Below are 21,492 nucleotides of genomic sequence, written 5' to 3' on the forward strand. Positions count from 1 at the left end.
AACTTACAGCCTGAGTCAGCTCCTGTAGGCGGACCCGGAATTCCAGCACATAGGGTACAATAGGTACCCCTTCTATGAGGCCCTCCCCTTCCCAGTGTTCCCACATTAAGTCTAGGGGTCCCCTTACCCGTCTCCCGTATACCAGCTCGAACGGGGAGAACCACGTGGATTCTTGGGGCACCTCCCGATAGGCAAACAGGAGGTGTGGCAAGAATTTCTCCCAGTCCCTGTAGGTCCTGGTAAAAGTCCCAATGAGCTGTTTTAATGTCCCGCTAAAGCGTTCACACAACCCATTGGTTTGCGGGTGGTATGGGGCGCTTCTAATGGACTTTACGCCGCACAGCTTTCACAGTTGGTTGGTCACCTCTGCTGTAAACTGGGTACCCTGGTCCGAGATAATCTCCCGGGGAAATCCAACCCGTGAGAACACCTGGAGCAGGGCGGCCGCCACCGTCTCTGCCAGTATGTTAGGTAACGCAACCGCCTCTGGATACCGTGTGGCATAATCTACCACTGTCAATATATACTTTTTCCCGGACAGACTGGGTTTGGCTAATGGCCCTATCAGATCGACCGCTACTCGGCTAAATGGTTCCTCCACAATGGGGAGGGGGTGTAATTTGGCCTTGCATCGATCCCCCCTCTTTTCAAAGCGCTGACAACTGCCACAGGTCTGGCAGTACTGACGAACATCATAGGTTACCCCCGGCCAAAAGAAGTTTTGTGTCAGACGATGCCTGGTGCGACTGACGCCGAAGTGCCCGGCCAAGGGTATATCATGAGAGATTCGCAGTAACTCCTGCCTATACTTCTTGGGAACTACCAGCTGTTGTTTTATAGTGGGGCTCGTCCCTGTGTGGTGCTGCTCTGTGAGCCGGTAGAGGAGTCCCTGCTTCCATACAAACTGTTCCCCTTCCAGTACTCCTTTCCCCTCCTGTGCCTTCCCACGATATCCCTCCAATGAAGGATCCTCAAGTAACTCCCTCTTAAATTCATCTGGGGTGGCCCAAGAAATGTGTCTGGCAATGGGAATATGTGTAGGGCTGGGATGTCTTACCTGGGCCTCTGAGTGTGATTCCGCCTCCGCAGCTCGAGCTTGTCTCCGGGTGGTCACAGGATAGGTCTCAGCCAGAGGGGCCACCGAGAATGCAGACAACATGGGCCCCAAGTCATTTCCCAGCAAGACGTCTGCAGGCAAATCCTCCATCAAGCCGACCTCAACAAAGCCATCCCCGACTCCTCTCGTATGATCTCTACTGCAGGGTTTGGGCCATAGAACGCCAGTCTGTAATTTACCTCCCTCTGGAATTCGGTCTCCTCCACATTCACATTGGGGGGCGCTGCACTGTCGTGTTCCATGATGGCTGCTATCAAATCCGCTTTTGTTTTGTTGCTGGCGATCAACCCTCGGGCTTCCACCAGATCTTTTAATGTAGTCCTCTTTAACTTCTGGTAGTTATTTTCCATTCATTCCTTTCCTCCTGTAGAAGGGGTATCATATCCCGCCGCTGCCACCAGTGTAACTGGGTCTACCAAGCTGGAGTACCTCTTTCAGTACCACCCCGTGTTTTCGGAGGACCGCTCTGAGTTGGCTGGAGTCTGAATGAATCGCGCTGGCTGGAATTCCTTGGTTACATGGGCGCATATAAAATATCACTGCTCCTCCACGTATTTCCAGTCTGACAACACTTTACTCACAGGACACAGAATATATCACACAGATACAGAGGGCCGGCCAATAGAAAAGCGGCAGGCCAGACATGCATTACAAAAGCCGCAGGTGGCCGGAGCCTGCCGATGTTTACTGTGGGAATTACAAAGGTGGGGGGAGGGCGGACAAAAGGGGAATGCTGATGCATTAGGGATATGCATCTCACATAGAACCTATTATACATGCATATAAATGTACAACATATTCTGGGTGCTAAGTGGTTCTGTAACACGTAACAGTCCCCACTACTCCCCCCATACACAGAGCGCTTCCATTACACATCCCCATACACACAGCACTGCCATACACCCCGCCCCACTACACACCCCTATACACAGCACCCTACTACACACAGCGTCCCCACTACTCCCCCCATACACACAGCACCGCCATACACCCATACACACAGCGTCCCCACTACACCCCCCGCTACACACAGCGCTCCTTATACACACCCCCATACACACAGCACTGCCATACACACCCCTATACACAGTGCCCTACTACACACAGCGTCCCCACTACACCCCCCCATACACACAGCACTGCCATACACCCCCCACTACACACAGCGCACCACTACACCCATACACACAGCACCCCCATGCACACATCCCACCCCCACTGTGTGCATGGGGATGTGCTCCCAATACACACCCCCATACACAAAACGCTGCCATACACCCCACCCCCACTACACACCACTATACCCAGTGCCCTACTACACACAGCATCCCCACTACACCCCCCATACACACAGCACTTCCATACACAGCACCCCCACTACACACAGCACTCCTATGCACACATTGCCCCACTACACCCCCCCTCTACACCAAGCACTACACACCCTCACTATACATCCTCATACACACAACGCCCCACTGTATACAGCGCCTCCCTACACACACAGCACCCCCACTCCACCCCCTGTACAAACACTGCACCCCACTACTCCCCCATATACATAGACAGTACCCTCCACTACACCCTCCATACTAACAGTGCTCACACTATATCCCCCATACACACAGAGCCCCCACTATACACACAGTGACCTCCACTACACCACCCATACAAACAGCGCACCCCACTACACCCCCAGTACATACAGCACCCCCCATACACACAGTGCCCCCACTATATCCCCCATACATACAGCGCTCCCAACATGCACCCTACCTGCTCACTTCATGGTCCCCTCCCCACACACTCATACCTCCCACTATGTATCCCATATATACAGCCCATGCTACTTGATACGAAGACCCCCCTCCCCCACTCACCTCTTCCGGGGGGCTTGTGTAGATGCTCTCTGGTCGGTGCCGGCATCACAGAACACATCCAGCAGCCTTCTGTGCCTCCTGGATCCTCCTGCGCCACTGGGGTCCTGCGCCACCAGGGTCCTCCTGCGCCACCAGGGTCCTCCTGCGCCAGCGGGATCCTCCTGCGCCATCACTGTCCTGTGTGGTCATGGGATATGTGTCCTCTGTAGAGAGAGGTGGGCACACTGCGGAGGGGCAACGAAGGGCTCATTACCTGCACTAATCCCCGAATCTGCCCGTAGTCGATACCCACATCCATCCACCTGAGGGTGAGGCCGGGCTGTCCCACGGCTGTGGCATCTGTTGTATGACCGTCATTCACAAGATGTTGCTGTGACATGGCAGCGCAGTACAAGTGGACGGCGTCACGTTTTACTTTCTTTTGTGCTTTGCGGTGAAATCTCTGAAATGATCTTTCGTTCTAATTAATAACGAAAATAAAACCTCGAAATATATTTTCTTTTTTCTGCAGAATTGTTTGCTGTATAGAGACTGAGGGACCATGCCGACCAGAGCGAAGCAGGTAATGGTCAGTGTAGTGTGGGCAGCCAAATGTGCCGCATGGTGTCAGTGTGACCAGTATGGGTGTACGTGGTGTATACTGCAGTCACCCCTCGCCTCCCCGTCTGAGCTATGTGTATCCCACCTCCATCACCCTCTCTATGTCCAGACCTTTCCTTCCCATATGTACAAGGATTCATGTGAATCCTCCTCACCTATACAGTATACACCTGAGTCCACATCTGCAGTCCTGGCCAAAACTTCTGAGGCCGACACACATTTTTTTTTTCACATTTTGCTTCTTCAGTGTTTTCGCTCTTTTTGTCGGATTTTTCTCTGGTTACTGGCGGACAATTATAAACATTCCATAAGTTTTTACACTTTTCCTGACAAATCTATGAAGTTTTTATAATGTCTAAATATTTACGGCAGCGCTGCCCCTTGTTCCCCAGACTCCTGCCCCTTATACTCCGGGCTCCTGCCCCTTGTTCCCCAGACTCCTGCCCCTTATACTCCGGGCTCCTGCCCCTTATACTCCGGGCTCCTGCCCCTTATACTCCGGGCTCCTGCCCCTTATACTCCGGGCTCCTGCCCCTTATACTCCGGGCTCCTGCCCCTTATACTCCGGGCTCCTGCCCCTTATACTCCGGGCTCCTGCCCCTTATACTCCGGGCTCCTGCCCCTTATACTCCGGGCTCCTGCCCCTTATACTCCGGGCTCCTGCCCCTTATACTCCGGGCTCCTGCCCCTTATTCTCCGGGCTCCTGCCCCTTATTCTCCGGGCTCCTGCCCCTTATTCTCCGGGCTCCTGCCCCTTATTCTCCACGCTTCTGCCCCTTATTCTCCACGCTTCTGCCCCTTATTCTCCACGCTTCTGCCCCTTATTCTCCACGCTTCTGCCCCTTATTCTCCACGCTCCTGCCCCTTATTCTCCACGCTCCTGCCCCTTATTCTCCACGCTCCTGCCCCTTATTCTCCACGCTCCTGCCCCTTATTCTCCACGCTCCTGCCCCTTATTCTCCACGCTCCTGCCCCTTATTCTCCACGCTCCTGCCCCTTATTCTCCACGCTCCTGCCCCTTATTCTCCACGCTCCTGCCCCTTGTTCCCCAGACTCCTGCCCCTTAATCTCCGGGCTCCTGCCCCTTATACTCCGGGCTCCTGCCCCTTATTCTCCGGGCTCCTGCCCCTTATTCTCCGGGCTCCTGCCCCTTATTCTCCGGGCTCCTGCCCCTTATTCTCCGGGCTCCTGCCCCTTATTCTCCACGCTTCTGCCCCTTATTCTCCACGCTCCTGCCCCTTATTCTCCACGCTCCTGCCCCTTATTCTCCACGCTCCTGCCCCTTATTCTCCACGCTCCTGCCCCTTATTCTCCACGCTCCTGCCCCTTATTCTCCACGCTCCTGCCCCTTATTCTCCACGCTCCTGCCCTTCTCCCAGGAGATAGATATCGGCTTCTGGGCAGATCCTGACTGATGGCCCCACATTCTTGTCTCATTAGAGCTGCTCCTGTCCCTCCTCTGTCTGTGTTCTTTCCCTCAGTACTAGTGACTCCTGCCCCTCCTCCGTCTGTGTCCCCCCACTACGCTTTACAGTTGATTCTTCTGTCTCCACAGAGCGCTGCTCCTGTCCCTGCTCCGTCTATGTCCTCCCCACTACTCTTTACAGTTGATTCTTCTGCCTCCGCAGGGCGCTGCTCCTGTCCCTCCTCCGTCTATGTCCTCCCCACTACTCTTTACAGTTGATTCTTCTGTCTCCGCAGAGCACTGCTCCTGTCCCTCCTCCGTCTATGTCCTCCCCACTACTCTTTCTTGTTGACTTTTCTGTCTCCGCAGAGCACTGCTCCTGTCCCTCCTCCGTCTATGTCCTCCCCATTACTCTTTACAGTTGATTCTTCTGCCTCCGCAGAGCGCTGCTCCTGTCCCTCCTCCGTCTATGTCCTCCCCACTACTCTATACAGTTGGTTCTTCTGTCTCCGCAGAGCACTGCTCCTGTCCCCCCCACTACTCTTTACAGTTGATTCTTCTGTCTCCACAGGGCGTTCCTCCTGTCCCTCCTCCACCTGTGTCCCCTGCCATTAATCTTTACAGTTGATTCTTCTGTCTCCGCAGGGCGCTGCTCCTGTCCCTCCTCCGTCTAATGTATGTCTTCCCCACTACTCTTTATTATTGACTCTTCTGTCTCCGCAGAGCACTGCTCCTGTCCCCCCCACTACTCTTTACAGTTGATTCTTCTGTCTCCACAGGGCGTTCCTCCTGTCCCTCCTCCACCTGTGTTCCCCCCCACTACTCTTTACAGTTGATTCTTCTGTCTCCGCAGAGCGCTGCTCCTGTCCCTGCTCCGTCTATGTCCTCCCCACTACTCTTTACAGTTGATTCTTCTGCCTCCGCAGGGCGCTGCTCCTGTCCCTCCTCCGTCTATGTCCTCCCCACTACTCTTTACAGTTGATTCTTCTGTCTCCGCAGAGCGCTGCTCCTGTCCCTCCTCCGTCTATGTCCCCCCATTACTCTTTGCAGTTGATTCTTCTGTCTCCACAGAGCGCTGCTCCTGTCCCTCCTCCGTCTATGTCCTCCCCACTACTCTTTACAGTTGATTATTCTGTCTCTGCAGAGCACTGAGCACTGCTCCTGTCCCTCCTCCGTCTAATGTATGTCTTCCCCACTACTCTTTATTGTTGACTTTTCTGTCTCCGCAGAGCACTGCTCCTGTCCCTCTTCCGTCTATGTCCTCCCCATTACTCTTTACAGTTGATTCTTCTGCCTCCGCAGGGCGCTGCTCCTGTCCCTCCTCCGTCTATGTCCTCCCCACTACTCTTTACAGTTGATTCTTCTGCCTCCGCAGGGCGCTGCTCCTGTCCCTCCTCCGTCTATGTCCTCCCCACTACTCTTTACAGTTGATTCTTCTGTCTCCGCAGAGCGCTGCTCCTGTCCCTCCTCCGTCTATGTCCTCCCCACTACTCTATACAGTTGGTTCTTCTGTCTCCGCAGAGCACTACTCCTGTCCCCCCCCACTACTCTTTACAGTTGATTCTTCTGTCTCCACAGGGCGTTCCTCCTGTCCCTCCTCTACCTGTGTCCCCTGCCATTAATCTTTACAGTTGATTCTTCTGTCTCCGCAGGGCGCTGCTCCTGTCCCTCCTCCGTCTAATGTATGTCTTCCCCACTACTCTATACAGTTGGTTCTTCTGTCTCCGCAGAGCACTACTCCTGTCCCTCCTCCACCTGTGTCCCCCCCCACTACTCTTTTCAGTTGATTCTTCTGTCTCCACAGGGCGTTCCTCCTGTCCCTCCTCCACCTGTGTCCCCCCCCACTACTCTTTTCAGTTGATTCTTCTGTCTCTGCAGAGCACTGCTCCTGTCCCTCCTCCGTCTCTCTCCTCCCCACTACTCGTTACAGTTGATTCTTCTGTCTCCACAGAGCGCTGCTCCTGTCCCTACTCCGTCTATGTCCCCCCCACTACTCTATACAGTTGGTTCTTCTGTCTCCGCAGAGCGCTGCTCCTGTCCCTCCTCCGTCTATGTCCCCCCCCATTACTCTTTACAGTTGATTCTTCTGTCTCCGCAGAGCGCTGCTCCTGTCCCTGCTCCGTCTATGTCCCCCCCCACTACTCTTTACAGTTGATTCTTCTGTCTCCACAGGGCGTTCCTCCTGTCCCTCCTCCACCTGTGTCCCCCCCCACTACTCTTTTCAGTTGATTCTTCTGTCTCTGCAGAGCACTGCTCCTGTCCCTCCTCCGTCTCTCTCCTCCCCACTACTCGTTACAGTTGATTCTTCTGTCTCCGCAGAGCGCTGCTCCTGTCCCTGCTCCGTCTATGTCCCCCCCCACTACTCTTTACAGTTGATTCTTCTGTCTCCACAGGGCGTTCCTCCTGTCCCTCCTCCACCTGTGTCCCCCCCCCACTACTCTTTTCAGTTGATTCTTCTGTCTCTGCAGAGCACTGCTCCTGTCCCTCCTCCGTCTCTCTCCTCCCCACTACTCGTTACAGTTGATTCTTCTGTCTCCGCAGAGCGCTGCTCCTGTCCCTCCTCCGTCTATTTCCCCCCCCACTACTCTTTACAGTTGATTCTTCTGTCTCCACAGGGCGTTCCTCCTGTCCCTCCTCCACCTGTGTCCCCCCCCACTACTCTTTTCAGTTGATTCTTCTGTCTCTGCAGAGCACTGCTCCTGTCCCTCCTCCGTCTCTCTCCTCCCCACTACTCGTTACAGTTGATTCTTCTGTCTCCACAGAGCGCTGCTCCTGTCCCTCCTCCGTCTATGTCCCCCCCCACTACTCTTTACAGTTGATTCTTCTGTCTCCACAGGGCGTTCCTCCTGTCCCTCCTCCACCTGTGTCCCCCCCCACTACTCTTTTCAGTTGATTCTTCTGTCTCTGCAGAGCACTGCTCCTGTCCCTCCTCCGTCTCTCTCCTCCCCACTACTCGTTACAGTTGATTCTTCTGTCTCCACAGAGCGCTGCTCCTGTCCCTCCTCCGTCTATGTCCCCCCCACTACTCTATACAGTTGGTTCTTCTGTCTCCGCAGAGCGCTGCTCCTGTCCCTCCTCCGTCTATGTCCCCCCCCATTACTCTTTACAGTTGATTCTTCTGTCTCCGCAGAGCGCTGCTCCTGTCCCTGCTCCGTCTATGTCCCCCCCATTACTCTTTACAGTTGATTCTTCTGTCTCCGCAGAGCGCTGCTCCTGTCCCTGCTCCATCTATGTCCCCCCCATTACTCTTTACAGTTGATTCTTCTGTCTCCGCAGAGCGCTGCTCCTGTCCCTCCTCCGTCTATGTCCCCCCCATTACTCTTTACAGTTGATTCTTCTGTCTCCACAGAGCGCTGCTCCTGTCCCTGCTCCGTCTATGTCCCCCCCATTACTCTTTACAGTTGATTCTTCTCTCTCCGCAGAGCGCTGCTCCTGTCCCTGCTCCGTCTATGCCCCCCCTCTACTCTTTACAGTTGATTCTTCTGTCTCCGGAGAGCGCTGCTCCTGTCCCTGCTCCGTCTATGTCCCCCCCATTACTCTTTACAGTTGATTCTTCTCTCTCCGCAGAGCGCTGCTCCTGTCCCTGCTCCGTCTATGCCCCCCCATTACTCTTTACAGTTGATTCTTCTGTCTCCGCAGAGCGCTGCTCCTGTCCCTCCTCCGTCTATGTCCCCCCCATTACTCTTTGCAGTTGATTCTTCTGTCTCCACAGAGCGCTGCTCCTGTCCCTCCTCCGTCTATGTCCCCCCCCACTACTCTTTACAGTTGATTCTTCTGTCTCCGCAGGGCGCTGCTCCTGTCCCTCCTCCGTCTATGTCCCCCCCATTACTCTTTGCAGTTGATTCTTCTGTCTCCGCAGGGCGCTGCTCCTGTCCCTGCTCCGTCTATGTCCCCCCCATTACTCTTTGCAGTTGATTCTTCTGTCTCCACAGAGCGCTGCTCCTGTCCCTCCTCCGTCTATGTCCCCCCCACTACTCTGTACAGTTGATTCTTCTGTCTCCGCAGGGCGCTGCTCCTGTCCAGACTCAGAAGCCGAATGTCTCCAAGCCGATGAAGGCCATGACCAGGAGGAGGGTGAGTACAAGGACTATAGACTTGGGTCCGTGGCTCTACAGAGCCTATAGAAACTCGATACGTGATTTGCAGTCCATCAGTAAAGGGGTTATAATAACATGACCACGTTCTTACAGAAATGGTGCCATTTCTGTCCCTGAGTTGTTGCTAGTTGGACTTGCTTTGCTTCACTGAAGTAAATGCGACTTGGCTGCAATATCACAAATAGCCTCGACTCCTTTTTCCCCCAATCCCCGGCCCCCACTGACAAAGCCTTCATGTGTCAGGATGAAGATGACTCCACAGACATGGGGGACGGAGCGGATGAGTGGATACAGCCCAAGACCCTGGTGAAACCACCGGACCAGCTGGAGCTAACCGAGGCCGTGAGTATACATACTAGTATACACGTGTATATACCTGGAGTAGGCCCTATAGTCGGCCATACTACGGAGGAGGAGACATCACTTGGGTATCTCCGGGCTGACGGCTCATGCTGAGGGCAGTAGTCCAGATGAGATGTGATCAGGAGATGGATTGTTGAGTTATCATAAGTAATAGTGCGGCCAGGACAGATACAGGAGATGCTCTCTGTATAGAGATAGCAGCAAGGACACCCAGCCGATCGCCTGCGGTGACACGGCCGACCGCCTGCACAGGCATGCATTGGACTGTCAGCACATGCAGACAGGTATAAGGTCTATAGGTGGCGTATACTGTACTCAGTATACACTGTCGCTGGTACCACTGTCTATAGCACCGTCTGTGCCACCTGTACACAGTATGTACCATCATCTGTACACTGTGTATGCCACCACTTTTCCTCCGTTCATGCCGCCTGTATACTGTATATAAACCCATAGTATAAGCAGAGATCTGCGTGCCCCTCGTCCCCGGCGACCTCTCATCAGCAGATGGTTCTGTAAATTATTCAGTGATCTCTGCAGGACGCCCATGCGCCTGGCTGCAGGATGGCGCAGTTCTGGGCAGCAGGACGGCGCAGTTCCTGGTTGCAGGACGCCCATGCGCCTGGCTGCAGGATGGCGCAGTTCTGGGCTGCTGGATGGCGCAGTTCTGGGCAGCAGATCACCCATGTACCCGGCTGCAGGACGGCGTGGCTCCTGCATTCACCCCGAGGTCTTTATCTTCTGTTTACAGGAGCTGAAGGAGGAATTCACCCGTATCCTGACCGCCAATAACCCGCACGCTCCGCAGAACATCGTCAGATACAGCTTCAAAGTGAGTAGCGGTGTAACGTGCAAAAATGTCTGTCTGGTGATCCGGAATGTCTGATAGTTTGGCACGCGGAGCTGTATCGTATGTCCTAGTGCCCACTCTTTGCACAGTATGTATAGGATACAGGTGTATATGCCATATATCTCCTCCGCTGTGTGCAGGAGCGAGCCTACAAGCCCATCAGCATCGTGGACCAGCTGGCCGTTCACTTCTCGCTGGACGGGAACATGTTGCACAAAGACTCAGACGAGGCGCGGAGACAGCGGGCAAGGATGGGCGTCATTGACGGTAAGTGACCCACAGTGACAATCATGGACCGGTGAGGTGACGGTGTGCTGTCTGGCTATCCATGAAGATGCCGGCTGTCACCTCCCTGTCTGTCATCCACAGGACTATAACTGTTACATGTATATACTCATCCTGCACCTCCCCCCACAGAGACCGGGCTGAGTGATGCCCCCGAGACCGGAGACAGAGAGGCGGATGGGAGAGCCGAGCCTGCGGTACTGTGTATACATTAGGTTATATGCCTCCCACGGGGGGTGACCCCACTGCCCCGATACACCTCAGCTGCTGCAGAACCTCATCATACACCTCAGCCGCTGCAGAACCTCATCATACACCTCAGCGGCTGCAGAACCTCATCATACACCTCAGCCGCTGCAGAACCTCATCATACACCTCAGCCGCTGCAGAACCTCATCATACACCTCAGCCACTGCAGAACCTCATCATACACCTTAGCCGCTGCAGAACCTCATCATACACCTTAGCCGCTGCAGAACCTCATCATACACCTCAGCCGCTGCAGAACCTCATCATACACCTCAGCCGCTGCAGAACCTCATCATACACCTTAGCCGCTGCAGAACCTCATCATACACCTCAGCTGCTGCAGAACCTCATCATACACCTCAGATGCTGCAGAACCTCATCATACACCTCAGATGCTGCAGAACCTCATCATACACCTCAGATGCTGCAGAACCTCATCATACACCTCAGCCGCTGCAGAACCTCATACACCTCAGCCGCTGCAGACCTTCATCATACACCTCAGCTGCTGCAGAATTTCATCATACACCTCAGATGCTGCAGAACCTCATCATACACCTCAGCCGCTGCAGAACCTCATACACCTCAGCCGCTGCAGACCCTCATCATACACCTCAGCTGCTGCAGAATTTCATCATACACCTCAGATGCTGCAGAACCTCATCATACACCTCAGCCGCTGCAGAACCTCATACACCTCAGCCGCTGCAGACCCTCATCATACACCTCAGCTGCTGCAGAATTTCATCATACACATCAGCCGCTGCAGAACCTCATCATACACCTCAGCCGCTGCAGAACCTCATCATACACCTCAGCCGCTGCAGACCTTCATCATACACCTCAGCCGCTGCAGAACCTCATCATACACCTCAGCCGCTGCAGAACCTTATCATACACCTCAGCCGCTGCAGAACCTCATCATACACCTCAGCCGCTGCAGAACCTCATCATACACCTCAGCCGCTGCAGAACCTCATCATACACCTCAGCCGCTGCAGACCTTCATCATACACCTCAGCCGCTGCAGACCCTCATCATACACCTCAGCCACTGCTCATCATACACCTCAGCCGCTGCAGAACCTCCTCGTGCATCTCAGCTGCTGCATACCCTCCTCATACACCTCAGCCGCTGCAGACCCTCCTCATACACCTCAGCCGCTGCAGAACCCTATCATATATCTCAGCCGCTGCAGACCCTCATCATACACCTAAATCGCTGCAGACCCTCATCATACACCCCAGCCGCTGCAGACCCTCATCATACACCCCAGCCGCTGCAGACCCTCATCATACACCCCAGCCGCTGCAGACCCTCATCATACACCCCAGCCGCTGCAGACCCTCATCATACACCCCAGCCGCTGCAGACCCTCATCATACACCTCAGCTTCTGCAGAACCTCATCATACACCTCAGCTGCTGCAGAACCTCATCATACACCTCAGCCACTGCAGAATCTTATCATATATCTCAGCTGCTGCAGAACCCCATCATACACCTCAGCAGCTGCCGAACCTCTAAATTCACCTTGTACATGTCCCGCCATCCTCAGGGCGCTGTTGCTGCTGCTGATGGGGCTGAGGGTGAGGAACTTGTCACCAAAAGCAGAAAAGAGCGGAGACTGACCAATCAGTTTAACTTCAGTGAGAGAGCGTCACAGACGTACAACAACCCCCAGCGGGTAAGGTCAGGTTATGTATGACATGTCTGATAGGGGAGGGTAGGAGCCCCCCATACGTGGCACCACAAAGGTCCGAGCAGTGACCGCATCATTGTGTTCTGTTTCAGGAAAGAGCATCGCAGACAGAACCGCCGCCACGAGCGACGTTCTCCGGCACCGCCAATCAGGTACATGGTACTGCCTCGTGTGTGTGTGCAGACAGTGTGCCCGGCTGTACCGCGGGGCACACAGTATCAGTACGGCACCTCCATCTTCCAGTGGGAGATCTACGACGCTTATATTGCGGAGCTGCAGAAGCAGGAGAAGGTGAAAGAGAAGCAGAAAGCCCCCGCATCCAAGAAGGAGGATGAGCTCCAGTCCAGGCGGAGGGTGCCCACCTCCGAGTCTCAGGTAAGACCCCGAGGACCCCCATAACAGGACAGGGTCGTACTCCTCCTTATATCACTGAGTCGTCTCAATGTCTTGTACTGGAGCAGAGCGATGACATCAACAAGGTGGAGAAATCCAGCAAAATCATGGAGCGGATGGTGAACCAGAACACGTTCGATGACATCACACAAGGTGAGAAGCGTGAGATGTGTGTATACCGCACAGTGATGACATCACGCAATGTGGGACACCGGTCCTTTAAATAAATGTAGAGAGGTCGGCACGTTTCCCTTCATCATAACATGAAGTAAAGGCAACAATATGTTAAAGGGAGGTGTCATCAGACGGTGACCTAAGATTAGTGGGAACCTGACGGCTGACTCGCAGACTGAACCACGGGAGCAGGTATCAAAAGATAATTGGTGATGTCACAGCTCACCTCCTCCTGTATAATGACCTCTGCCCGGGTCACAGAGCATGCTCACAACACCCTCATATAGAAGATAATTGGTGATGTCGAGCGGCACGGTGGCTCAGTGGGTTCAAATCCCACCAAGGACAACATCTGCAAGGAGTTTGTATGTTCTCCCCGTGTTTGCGTGGGTTTCCTCCGGGTACTCCGGTTTCCTCCCACATTCCAAAGACATACTGATAGGGAATTTAGATTGTGAGCCCCATCGGGGACAGTGATGATGATGTGTGCAAACTGTAAAGCGCTGCGGAATATGTTAGTGCTATATAAAAATAAAGATTTATTATTTATTATTATTTATGTCACAGCTCATCTCCTCCTCCTCCTGTACAATGACCTCTGCCCGGGTCACAGAGCATAAGAGTTTAGAGAGTTTAGGAGATGGGGGTATCTGGTAATCTGGGGTGTTGGTGGATATCCCAGTTTATTAGTAATGTATAATGTTTGTTGGCCCCAGCGGCTCCGCACCGTGCGCGTTTCTGCCCCCCATCACTTGCGGATCCTAATTACAGAAGGGAACAGCGGACCCTTTCTTCTGTGGACGGGCGCTCGTGTGCTGACGGACGGACGCTCGTGTGCTGACGGACGGACGCTCGTGTTCTGACGGACGGACGCTCGTGTTCTGACGGACGGGCGCTCGTGTGCTGACGGACGGGCGCTCGTGTGCTGACGGACGGGCGCTCGTGTGCTGACGGACGGGCGCTCGTGTGCTGACGGACGGGCGCCCGTGTGCTGACGGACGGGCGCCCGTGTGCTGACGGACTGACGCCCGTGTGCTGACGGACTGACGCCCGTGTGCTGACGGACGGGCGCCCGTGTGCTGACGGACGGGCGCCCGTGTGCTGACGGACGGGCGCTCGTGTGCTGACGGACGGGCGCTCGTGTGCTGACGGACGGGCGCTCGTGTGCTGACGGACGGGCGCGCGTGTGCTGACGGACGGGCGCGCGTGTGCTGACGGACGGACGCGCGTGTGCTGACGGACGGACGCGCGTGTGCTGACGGACGGACGCGCGTGTGCTGACGGACGGACGCGCGTGTGCTGACGGACGGACGCGCGTGTGCTGACAGACACTCACGTGCTCACTTCTCATGTCCAGACTTCAGGTACTTTGAGGATGTGGCGGACGAGTTCCGGGAACAGGAGGGCACACTGCTGCCGCTCTGGAGGTTCCAGTACGAGAAGGCCAAACGCCTGGCGGTGACTGCCCTCTGCTGGTGAGTGTGGGTATTACACTCTGTGGTAGCAGGAGAGCGGAGGGGCAGAGACCTCCTGTGTAGCGGGTACTCTGACACTCATATGTGCTGTCTAACGTAAGGCAGATTGGCAGCAATTCGTGGTACAGCCACGTGTCATTGTGCTGCGCTTTTTGTGGCCGATCAGCGCTCGTGCAGCTGCCTGATTATCATACCAAGGGCGCAGACAGACGGCTGAATTTCTCGTGCATCACAATCCTTGGACGGACCGTCGGCTCTCCTGACCTCAGCATGACATCTGCATAGTAATACGTCACGCTCAGGTCAGGAGAGGTGGTGGGTCCGTCCGTGCAGTGCGATGTGATCCTCGCACGAGAAATACGTCCATCTGTCTGCGCCCTAACTATAGCACGCGCTGCTGCAGAACCTGTGTTGAAGGAGAAATGAGAGTTTCCTGCTCGTCCCTAATTGATAGATATACAGTGGCTTGTAAAAGTATTCACCCCCTTGTTTTTATTCAGTCGCCATGACAGCACCACGAGAGGGGGGATCCGCCCTTCGGGGACAGGAAACCTACAGACATAAAAAGGGTGGCCCTCTCTCCCGCCTCAGTTGGTTTCCTGTCCCTGACAGGGGATCTCTTCAGACATACCTCTTCAGGAGTCCGTAGTGTTCAGTATGGAATCCCATGCCCGGCAGGCCGATTCAGGCAGCGGGGGTCCCCTGCCTCGGTCTGTCCGGAGTATTGGAAGCGCCGCACGGCAGGGGGACTGTTGGTGCAGGCGGCAGCAGGTGGAAGGGGCCTTCAGGGGGAGAGCCTGCTTCTGGGGGCCCGACGCCAGTACCGGGTAGGTAGCTCCGGGCAATCCCTCGTCCGACCCTGGGGGGGGCGGCGGTTGCCTTCGGCGGGGGGCACAGGCCCGGGGGCATCCGCGGCGTAGCCCGGGGCGTCTGCTTCAGCTGGAGGTGGGGGCCGCTGGTTCACGGGTGCGGACCGGTGACGCGGCCCGTCGCGCCGTATGATGCGCCGGAAGTGCGCTGTGGGCCGCGGATGTGACGTCAGGGGGTGCGCCTCTGGAGGAGGTGGGCGACCGTGGTGCGCGCGTGCGCGGCGTACTCGGTCGAGGGTTTCCGGTCCCCGCCGCGCACACGGTCGGGGGGGGAGGAGCCGGTCATCAGGGGGTACTCGGCAGGCCTGGATGAGGGACACCTGTGAGCCCCATAGGGGGCGGTACCAGGGGTTGGCCGGCTACTTAGCTGCCTCAGAGCAGCTGCGAGGCGCTTCTGGCCCTGTGTTGTTTGATAATGGCGTCGCAGGAGCAGGCAGAGGCTCTGGACGAGCATCCACAGACGCAACCTCAGGCTTTGGAAAAATCTCAACGGTCTAGCAGCAGCAGCCGTTGAGCAACATAGATCTACTCAGAAGGCGAAACCAGAAAAGTCCACGAGCCGTAAAGGATCGGCGGCTCCGATAGACCCCCCCACAGAACCCGGTACTGCGCCGTTTAAAGCCAGGGTAAGTGAGCTGCGAGGAAGTTCACCTTGATGATTTTCTGTTCCCCTTATGTTCCCTCTCTCCATTCTGCCAGGGGAAAAAGTGCTCTGGGAAGAGCAAGCACAGAGTCAGGCAGGAGGTTAGGGGTTCGGTTAGATCCCTATCTCCGGACACGGGGTTCAGGGAGAAATCCCCTAGAACCCCCGTTCTGGTCTCCGATAGCGACTCGCAGGAGTTAAAGTAAAATCAGATTCATCCTCATCATCATCATCTGAAGCCAGGTCAGGCCACTCCTGTTTTCCACTAGAACGAGTCAATCATCTAGTAAAGGCAGTAACCACCACATTGGGGATTGAGGAGACTCCGACAGAGAAGTCAGTACAGGATTCGATGTTCCGGGGATTGGACCAAAAAAATCAAAGGTCCTTCCCATTGGTAAACAAGATTAGTGCCCTTATTACAAGGGAGTGGAGAAAACCCGAGAGGAAAGGCTCCCCTGCCTTCAAAAGAAGGTATCCATTTGAGGAAACAGCTTCGTCCTCATGGGACAAAGCCCCAAGTTTGGACGCGGCTATCGCCAAAGCGTGCAAAAAGACGTCCCTATCTTTTGAGGACCTAGGTAGCTTAAAGGACCCGCTGGACAGGAAGGTGTATGTGTTCCTCAAAGGAACCTGGGAAACATCAGCTGGAGCCCTACGGCCAGCGATCGCTGCCACGTGCGCTGCCAGGTCCTTAATGGTATGGTTGGACCAGGTGGAAGAGCAGCTTAGAGATAAGGTCCCAAGACAGGACATTCTTTCCTCCCTCTCTACAGCCCAGGGAGCGGCGGCCTTCCTCTCAGACGCGTCGGCAGACTCTGTGAAGTTAGCAGCCAGATCCGCGGCCCTCTCCAATGCCGCCTGTAGGGCCTTGTGGCTCAAATGTTGGCCAGGTGACATGCAGGCCAGATCAAAGTTATGCGGTATCCCATGCGAAGGGGTTTACTTATTTGGTAAAGTGCTAGATGAACTGTTAGAGAAAGCTGGCGACAGCAAGAAACGCTTTCCCTATTTAAGAAGGCCGCCTTACAGAAGAGACTCCTTCAGAAGGTGGTTTGACCGTAGGAGAACAACAAGAGAAAGACCCAGATATGACGCCAGGAGGAAAGGTAGGGGGTATATGTTTAATACCCCTCGGGACCGCAGCGATCCGAAATGACTGCCGGACCGGGTGGGGGGGAGGCTGTTGTCCTTCTACCCAGCCTGGTCTCTTATTTCAAACAGTCCTTGGATACGGAACATTATCAGAACATGACTGAGGTTTGAGTTCCAGCGTACTCCTCGTGAGAAGTTTCTCCAAATCTCCAAACAACACCGTGGAGACCAAGGAGATCTCCAAACAACACCATGAAGACCAAGGAGATCACCAAACAATACCATGAAGACCAAGGAGATCTCCAAACTACACTATGAAGATTGATAAACTGTCCAAACAAGTCAGGGACAAAATTGTTGAGAAGTACAAGTCAGGGTTGCGTTATAAAAAATATCACGATCTCTGATGATCTCCCAGAGCAGCATCAAATCCATTATTATCAAATGGAAAGAACATGGTACCACAACAAACCTGCCACGAGAGGGTCGCCCACCAAAGCTCTCAGCACGGGTAAAGAGGGCATTAATCAGAGAGCAGAGACCAAAGGTGACCCTGAAGGAGCTGCAGATTTCCCACGCAGAGACCACAATAAGCCGTACACTCCATAGAGGTTGCCTTTATTGATGAGTGGGCAGAAAAAAGCTTTTACTTACAATTTTTGTGTGTAAGGCTTGTTTTGAGTTTGCCAAAAGACATGTGGGAGAATCCCCAAATGTACGGAGGAAGGTGTTGTGGTCAGATGAGACCAAAATTTAACTTTTTGGCCACCATGGTAAACGCTATGTCTGGCACCAAACCAACAGAACTCATCACCCCAAGAGCACCATCCTCACAGTGAAACATGGTGGTGGCAGCATCATGCTGTGGGGATATTAGTCAGCAGCAGGGACAGGGAGAATGGTCAGAGTTGCGAGGAAGATGGATGGTGCGAAATACAGGAATATTCTTGAGCAAAACCTGTTTGTCAGTGATTTGAGACTGGGACGGAGGTTCACCATCCAACAAGACAATGACCCAAAGCACACTGTGTCACGATGCATTTTTGGATCTGTCAGAATCTGGATATATAAACTTTTTTCCTTTCAGGCCATCGGGGGTTAATATCAGTTTTTGCCCCCGGTGGCCGTTGGTGTTACTACATGTTTGGTTAATCTGAGTCTGCTGCTGGTGACCAACCCCCACCTTCCTATAAAAGGTCACCAAGTGCTGCAGTTAACGGTTGGTGATACACTTCCTTTTGATTACCAACCGTGGTGAAGACTGGAGCTACCTGGTGCAGTGGTGGTTCTGCTGAATGCTGATCTGGTGCCTTACTCTGCTGCTCGGTGCACTGCAGCAGATAAAGCTAAGTTTTGTTTTTTAGATGATTTAACCTCGAGGTGTCTATCTTATCTTTCCTTTTGGCTTTTGATGCAGTCCACTTTTTTCCCTGTCTCACCTCCTGGGGAGGGGGTTGGGGGTTTAGCTCAGGGCTAAACAGGAGATAGGGACAGGTTAGTGACTTGGACCTCACTACCATCAAGTGTACCCCCAAGTTAAGGAAAGTCAGGGCACCCCCTTAGCCTGAGGGGCAGTTCAAGGGCCCAGGTTCCACGTCCCCTGTTTTCCTCCTACTGCTCCGTGACATTATTACCAACCGTCCCATTTTTTCTGGTGAGCCATGGCCCAAATGCAGACCTTTGTCCAATTGCTTCAGACCCTCACTGAGGAGCGTGGGGTGCTGCGTGGTGTGGTGGAGCTGCAGCAGTTGGTGGCATTCAGGGCCTCAGCTCAGGTTCAGGCTCAACCAGAACCCAAGTTATCTCTCCCAGACAGGTTTTCTGGAGGGAGAGATAATTTTTTGGTTTTTCAGGAGGCCCGCAAGCTACACTTCATGCTCCGCCCTCGTTCATTAGGGAGTGTGGAACAGCGGGTGGAATTCATCATATCTCTCCTTAAAGGTGATCCCCAATCCTGGGCCTTCTCCCTGCTGGCCGATTCACCATCTCTACAGTCGTTGGACGAGTTTTTTGCGGCTTTGGCGAATATGCCCCCTGTATTCCTTGCTAGGGAGGCGGACTAACTGGTGCAGGCAGACGAGCCCAGGCAGTGGGGAGGAGTTGGTTCCCCAGCGGTGTTGCATGCGGTTCGTCGTGGTTTGGGGGCATGTTTTTGCTGCGGGCAGACTGGCCTTTTTTTTAGGGTCTGCCCGGCTCGCGCCAAAACTTCTGTACCACCTAAGAAGCCACGTCCCCCTGGTTGTGTGGAAGGAGGCGATCAGGGAGTGTATATTTCCTCCATTTTGCCCTCTCAGTGTACTTTATCAGCAGAAGTGGTGGTTGGCGGGGTACCTGAGGGCATACCGGTGCTTGACTCCCGCTCCACTGTCCACAATCTGGTGGACGCTCACTTTGTCCAGACTCATGGCCTGAAGTGTAGGACGCTGGCCAAACCCCTAAGCGTCCAGGCCATTGACTCTGTCCCACTGAGCCAGGGGAGGTTGACCCAAGTTGTAGAAAATATACATCTGCGTATAGGACATCATGTAGAGTCCCTGTCATGCTACGTCTTGGGGGGGGGGGGGGGGGTATGCCATCACCTATCGTTTTAGGCATCCCTTGGTTGGAAAGCCGCAACCTGGTCATAGATTGGCGGTCTAGGGAAGTAGTCCGCTGGGATCAGTCATGTGAGGGCTGCTGCCCGGGGGGCTACTGTCTCTGCCATCATTCTGCAACCATCCCCTTCTTCTCCCCTGGGGTAGCAGAGGTGCTGCCAGGGAGTAGGGGCAAGTCTCAACCCTCGCCATTAGCCAACCCTGAGAGGCGGAGTCCTCGTAGGAGGAGGGGTCGGAGGAAGGTGGTGGTTCCCTCTCTGAATTGTGGGGGTCTGAGTGTTGTGACACAGGGGGACGCCTCTGTTGTCAGTTCCTTCAAGAGTTCACCATCTTGTGGAAAACGTGTGCATGGCAATAAACATTCAGGTCTGGACCTGTGTGTGAACAAGTATGTATGGGTGTCCACCAGAAACATCCAGTGGAAGTGTGTTGCTGGGGTCTGGAGTTCTCGGGTGATCGGGCCGTATCGGGTGTCGGCCATTCTCGACCCGGGGACTTACCAGCTGGAGTTACCCCCGGTAATGCCCGTACACAACTCATTCCCCAGGTCAGCGCTCTGGAGATTTGTGGCGTCTCCAGAGCATACGTTGCCACCTCCATCAGTCCACGTTTGCCATATACCTGAGAGTCAGGTGGTTGCTGAGGTGAACTCTAGTGGATCTAGGCGTCCTCACTGTAGGTGGTTTTTCTGGTGAGGTGCAGTGTTGAGGGTCCAGAGGCTCCTCATTGAAGGAGGGGTACTGTCACGATCCATTTTTGGATCTGTGTCAGATTTTGGATTCTCATATATAAACTTTTTTCCTTTTAGGCCATCGGGGGTTAATATCAGTTTTTGCCGCTGGTGTTGCTACATGTTTGGTTAGTCTGAGTCTGCTGATGGTGACCAACCCCCACCTTCCTATAAAAGGTCACCAGGTGCTGCAGCTAATGGTTGATGACACACTTCCTTTTGGTTACCAACCGTGGTGAAGACTGGAGCTACCTGGTGCAGTGGTGGTTCTGCTGAATGCTGATCTGGTGCCTTAAGGCCCTTTTACATTTAGCGATGCACCAGCGATCCGACCAGCGATCCCACCCGGTCAGGATCGCTGGTGCATCGCTAAATGATCGCTAGTGAGCTTTCATACAGAAAGATCTCACAGCGATGCAGCAGCGACGCAGCGCACGATACTTACCATTCACACACAGCGATGAAGACGTCCTCCCGCCCGCGTCCAGCGTCGCTCGTCGTCACAGCAGGAAGTCTCAGCAGGAAGCGCCCGACGAGAAATGGAGCCGGACATTCTCGCGCGATCAGCGATGGACAGTGGGGGAGCCGGTCGCTGGTAAGTATCACACATAGCGATATCGCTATAACATCACAAAACCAGTGACGTTTTAGCGATATTGCTAGCGATATCGCTTAGTGTAAAACCCCCTTTACTCTGCTGCTCGGTGCATTGCAGCAGATAAAGCTAAGTTTTGTTTTTTAGTTGATTTAACCCCGAGGTGTTTATCTTATCTTTCCTTTGCTTTTTGATGCAGTCCACTTTTTTCCCTGTCTCACCTCCTGGGGAGGGGGTTGGGGGTTTAGCTCAGGGCTAAAGAGGAGATAGGGACAGGTCGGTGCCTCACTACCATCAAGTGTACCCCCAAGTTAAGGAAAGTCAGGGCACCCCCTTAGCCTGAGGAGCAGTTCAAGGGCCCAGGTTCCTCGTCACCT

At 54.3% G+C, this 21,492-nt stretch overlaps 1 protein-coding gene across 3 annotated transcripts in view; it reads left to right on the forward strand.

Moving 5' to 3' along the window:
• DNAI1 (dynein axonemal intermediate chain 1) overlaps nucleotides 1-21,492 on the forward strand; it is a 134,126-nt gene that overhangs the window by 13,554 nt on the left and 99,080 nt on the right. For all 3 annotated transcript variants that reach the window (XM_073556692.1, XM_073556693.1, XM_073556691.1), the window contains exons 2-12: nucleotides 3,509-3,559; nucleotides 9,008-9,076; nucleotides 9,343-9,441; nucleotides 10,214-10,294; nucleotides 10,453-10,579; nucleotides 10,730-10,794; nucleotides 12,404-12,532; nucleotides 12,640-12,699; nucleotides 12,791-12,922; nucleotides 13,009-13,093; nucleotides 14,472-14,589. In XM_073556692.1, coding sequence (XP_073412793.1) covers nucleotides 3,539-3,559; nucleotides 9,008-9,076; nucleotides 9,343-9,441; nucleotides 10,214-10,294; nucleotides 10,453-10,579; nucleotides 10,730-10,794; nucleotides 12,404-12,532; nucleotides 12,640-12,699; nucleotides 12,791-12,922; nucleotides 13,009-13,093; nucleotides 14,472-14,589 — 986 coding nt within the window. In that variant the 5' untranslated portion in view covers nucleotides 3,509-3,538. The remainder of the gene's footprint in view (nucleotides 1-3,508; nucleotides 3,560-9,007; nucleotides 9,077-9,342; nucleotides 9,442-10,213; nucleotides 10,295-10,452; nucleotides 10,580-10,729; nucleotides 10,795-12,403; nucleotides 12,533-12,639; nucleotides 12,700-12,790; nucleotides 12,923-13,008; nucleotides 13,094-14,471; nucleotides 14,590-21,492) is intronic.

This window comes from Dendrobates tinctorius, unplaced genomic scaffold (assembly GCF_039654945.1).
Source record: "Dendrobates tinctorius isolate UK_male_01 unplaced genomic scaffold, ASM3965494v1 ptg000237l, whole genome shotgun sequence".
NCBI lineage: Eukaryota > Metazoa > Chordata > Amphibia > Anura > Dendrobatidae > Dendrobates > Dendrobates tinctorius.